Source organism: Alligator sinensis, unplaced genomic scaffold (assembly GCF_000455745.1).
Source record: "Alligator sinensis unplaced genomic scaffold, ASM45574v1 scaffold814_1, whole genome shotgun sequence".
Taxonomy (NCBI): Eukaryota; Metazoa; Chordata; order Crocodylia; family Alligatoridae; genus Alligator; species Alligator sinensis.
In genome coordinates this window covers 539,979-543,998 of record NW_005842352.1, presented here as the reverse complement: position 1 = coordinate 543,998, position 4,020 = coordinate 539,979, and the positions used below count along the sequence as shown (strand labels likewise).

At 46.2% G+C, this 4,020-nt stretch overlaps 1 protein-coding gene across 1 annotated transcript in view; it reads right to left on the bottom strand.

The window, feature by feature from the left end:
- Positions 1-4,020, bottom strand: part of FBN1 (fibrillin 1) — a 242,811-nt gene that overhangs the window by 137,913 nt on the left and 100,878 nt on the right. Inside the window, 1 exon segment of the mRNA XM_014522437.2 lies at positions 1,727-1,852. Coding sequence (XP_014377923.2) covers positions 1,727-1,852 — 126 coding nt within the window.

Genomic DNA, 4,020 nt, shown 5'->3' with positions numbered 1-4,020 from the left:
AGGTGGGAGGATCACCTATCCGGGGTCTTGTGAACCCGGCTTTCATTCCTGCCTGTGGCAGGGGGTCAGGCTAGATGATCTCTTCAGGTCCCTCCTGACCCTAGCCACTATGAAGCTATGAAACATGCATCTCATTGCTCATCTCTATAGCAGTGTGTATTGTGTTCATAAGGAAAAATCAAAACAATAACTAAACATGCAGCAAGGTCATTAAGGAGCTATTTGGAGCTTTTGGTCCAAAGCAGGCAAAGCAATGACCAGCTGCATTCTGTACACTCTAAATGTCAGCTAATCTACACAACTAAATAACATGCTAGATAATGGAGGAGATACTGTTTAAGGGAAAGCACACCAAAAGATCTACAGCAATATAATGGCAACCTTGAAAATGGATCATGTCCCAAGGTAATGTCTTTCCAGATGTCTAGGGAAAAGCAGTTTTTCCAGGAAAAAGAAAAATCACTCTCCTTTGGTATCTGCTTTTTAGAAATTGCTTTTGCTCCATTCCTTGCCAAGTGATCTCTTATAAGAGGTACTAATGGGGGAGAAGGGATTTGTCTTATTCCTTTAGGTTGCTGAGTATATTAACATTGTAAATAAACCAGCTTAAACTAAGGGAATTTATTTTCCATTTAATTTTAAAATAACCATTAATGCTTTTGGGTTGAGGACCGATTAGATAGCAGCATAACAAAAATGGATCAAACAAATTTTAGGTGGATATAAAAAAAATATCTGACTTGCCTAGATATACGTGGATCTCATTCTCATTGCTGGACTTACCAACAGTTCCCAAATACCCAGGAGATATAGCACATTATATTCTTCCCAGAAGTAGTTGGTAAATGTAGGGTACAGTACTTTGGGGGTCATAACATCAAGGTGTGTCAGTCAGCCAGCTGGTTGTAGCAATTTTCTGGTACCTTTTCTGGAATTGCAGTGGCAAAGTTTGGGATATTGCTTTGGGGCGTAATGAAAGCAACACAATGCAAGGCCAGTTTGAAGGTCTATTTTATATTTCATCACAGTCAATGGTGAACAGAACTGCACCTCCACACTATCTTTCCCACTCTATGCAGCAGCCACAAGTGCCCCAAATCAGGTCAAATAGAGTTCTTGCATGTTATTTTCTTTAATGAAATGCACCAGACTCATGGTCACAATGCTTGAAATTTGTAAACTTCCACTTTTCTCTGTGTATGATTTTATTTCTCAGGTTTGCTCCATTTCTAAAATGTCTGTTCAGTGTGATACAGACTGAGATAAAGACTGAGATGGAAGAATAGGAGGGTAAAGGGAATCAAGTTTAACTAAGCTGAATTGCTCTTAAGAAAATCTCTTTTAACATTACAATAAAGTAACTCTGAATAAGGTCACAAAGAGAAAGGGGGAAAGGGGGAAGAAGGGACAGATTACAGTAAATACTTCATAACAAATTTCCAATTCAAATGTATTTCAGTTACAAAGTCAAATGTTGTAAGAAAGGTAGTAGGCCCCATGGTAGCTCTGAGACAAATGGCATGTGTATCATTAGCTACAAAAGCACAAAGACAGACAAAAAGAAGTTAACATTAGAAGGTGGATTTGAACACCTGCCACTATCACTTGCCCAGAGGGATTTCAAGCAAGTGCCTATGTCTATGAAATACATTGAGTGTTATGCACTTTAGAGATTTCTACATATCACTCACACCCACTGCTGTAACAAGTAGAGTTTCAGACTCACCTATACACCTTAAGCCATCAGGGGCTGTATAAAATCCCGGAGGACATTTGCAAAAGTAACTGCTGACTGTGTTTGAACATTCTCCTCCATCACAGATTCCAGGAATGGTGCTGCATTCATCAATATCTACAATAACAACAGAGGTATGATCAGCCTGAGTACATAGACCTAAGCATCACAATGTTATCATATAATCATTTCTTATCATGTAAGGCCAAATGCTGGGCTAACAACTCCACTTCAGTCAATCACCCTTAACATTTACATTGCAGTAGTAATTAGGGGCCCTGAAGGTTCCTTGCATGTTAAGCTTTGCCCTCATCCTAAAACACTTAATATGTAAGAAAATGCCACATCTTTCGAATTCTAAAAAGTCAGGGATTTTAATTTGTTAACCCGGCACTTGATTTAAAATTGTCCAGAGAACAGAGAGAATAGATAAACTGTAAATCCTCACATTTAAATTCAGTCAGTGCAATGGAGTTAACAATCTAATTTTAAGAAAACTTCAGTGGGATCCTCAAGGACTAAAAATGACCAGGATCTGCTTCTCATGCCTCTTAGTAACACCAGCAGCACAGTGTCCTGTTAACACCAGGCTTGGACATTAGTTCAGTACTGACTCAAAGGGAAATGTACCACCTCCACCATTTCTTATTGCAACTGGGCTTTTCTTGGAAACCTACCATGCAAGTATTGACTAGGCAGACTGCTCAGTTAAAAAGGTCTTGTAAAGCCAGAGTTCAAAGCAGGATGACAGCAGCCAATGAACACCCACCCTCCCGCTTTCCCCTTCAGTAAATTATCTACTTAACTGTCATCTCTTTCCTTCACCAACGCAATATTTGTTTGCAATAAAGGTAATTATGAGCTACAGATTTCTAAAGATAAGTGGAAGTAAAAGCTATGGCAGAAGTGACCAAATCCCTCGTATATTCTGTTATTCATTTTTAAATAAACAGTTTGCGTAGAGGACACAGCTTCTAATGCATCTAGGGTTTATACGCAAACATCTTAGTAATGGACCTTTTGCAGAAAACATTGCAATGCCAGCATAAAATGGTACCACAAGTGTCCCTATACCTGATCTTATCTGAGGACAGAAAAAGACTGCAATGTTGAGGGCTCTATTCCCTCAACAGCAAGAAGCTTTTAACCAGGGATCCGGGTTTTCCATTTCCCATGGTAAAACAGAAAACCGTGGATTTTCCCCTTTACTGGAGGAAAATGTGGGTTTCTTATTTTACTGGAGTGACCCATGGATTTTACACTTCTGCAAAGAGCTCTCTGCAGGTGGCACAGTTCCAGCCTTCAGGAGGCTGGGGGGAGCGGGAGGAGGGTGGTTAGGCAGGGTCACCATGTGCATGTATATGTACATGGCTGCCAGACAGCCCAGAGAGCAGTTCCCACAGGTAAGTCGGGGAAGGAGGGAGCGCCTATGGAATTGAGGCCCCCCATAAGGAGGGAGGGAGTTGGGCAAGGCTGGGGCTGCTGCCCAGCCCAGTGCTGTATGGGGCTTGGGGCCGCAACGTGCAGCAGCAGGGCCCCAGTGGAGAGCGTAATGGGGCTGCAGGCGGCTCATCCAGGTGGTGGATAGGGGGCCAGCTTCCGCTGCTGTGTGTACTCCCAGGGGGCAGGGGGGATCTGTGCCCCTGAGATCTGTGCAGGGGGCAGGCACAGGCTGCCCACTGCAGGCTCAGGCTCCTACCCTGCTGCCCTCCCCCGGGGCCTCCGCAGCTCAGTGGGTGCAACCAGTGCTGAAGGACACAGTGGGGCTGCACAAAGATCTCCTTGCCGCTCTGAGCTTTGCGCTACCCTGGTGAGGGGCCCCTGTGCATGCAGCAGAGGTGGGTGTTTGGGGTTGTGCCCCTTACTGCTGTCACGCATGCAGGGGACGCCTCGCCAGGGCAGTGCAGAGCTTGCAGCGGCAAGGAGATCCCCGCCATGGGCTTGCTGTGCCCTTCAGCACCAGATCGCACCCGTCAGGCTGCGGAGGCCCCAGGGGAGGGCAGCAGGGCAGGACCCGAGCCCACAGTAGGCAGCCTGAGCCTGTACCCACTCCACACACAGATCTGGGGGCCATGTCCCCCTGGCAGTGCACGGGGGGGAGTCCCCCCCCCCCCCCCCCCCCCCTGAGCCAGCAGCAAGCAGGCAGCAGTGAGGGGAGCTGGGTCCATGCTCTGCTCCGCTTCAGCAGCCACCACCTCCTGTCAGGGGCAGGAGATATGGTCCTGGATCCCAGGCCCCATAACCCCAGGCCGCTGGGGGCCCCCCCTGGCAGGGCGGGGAGGAGC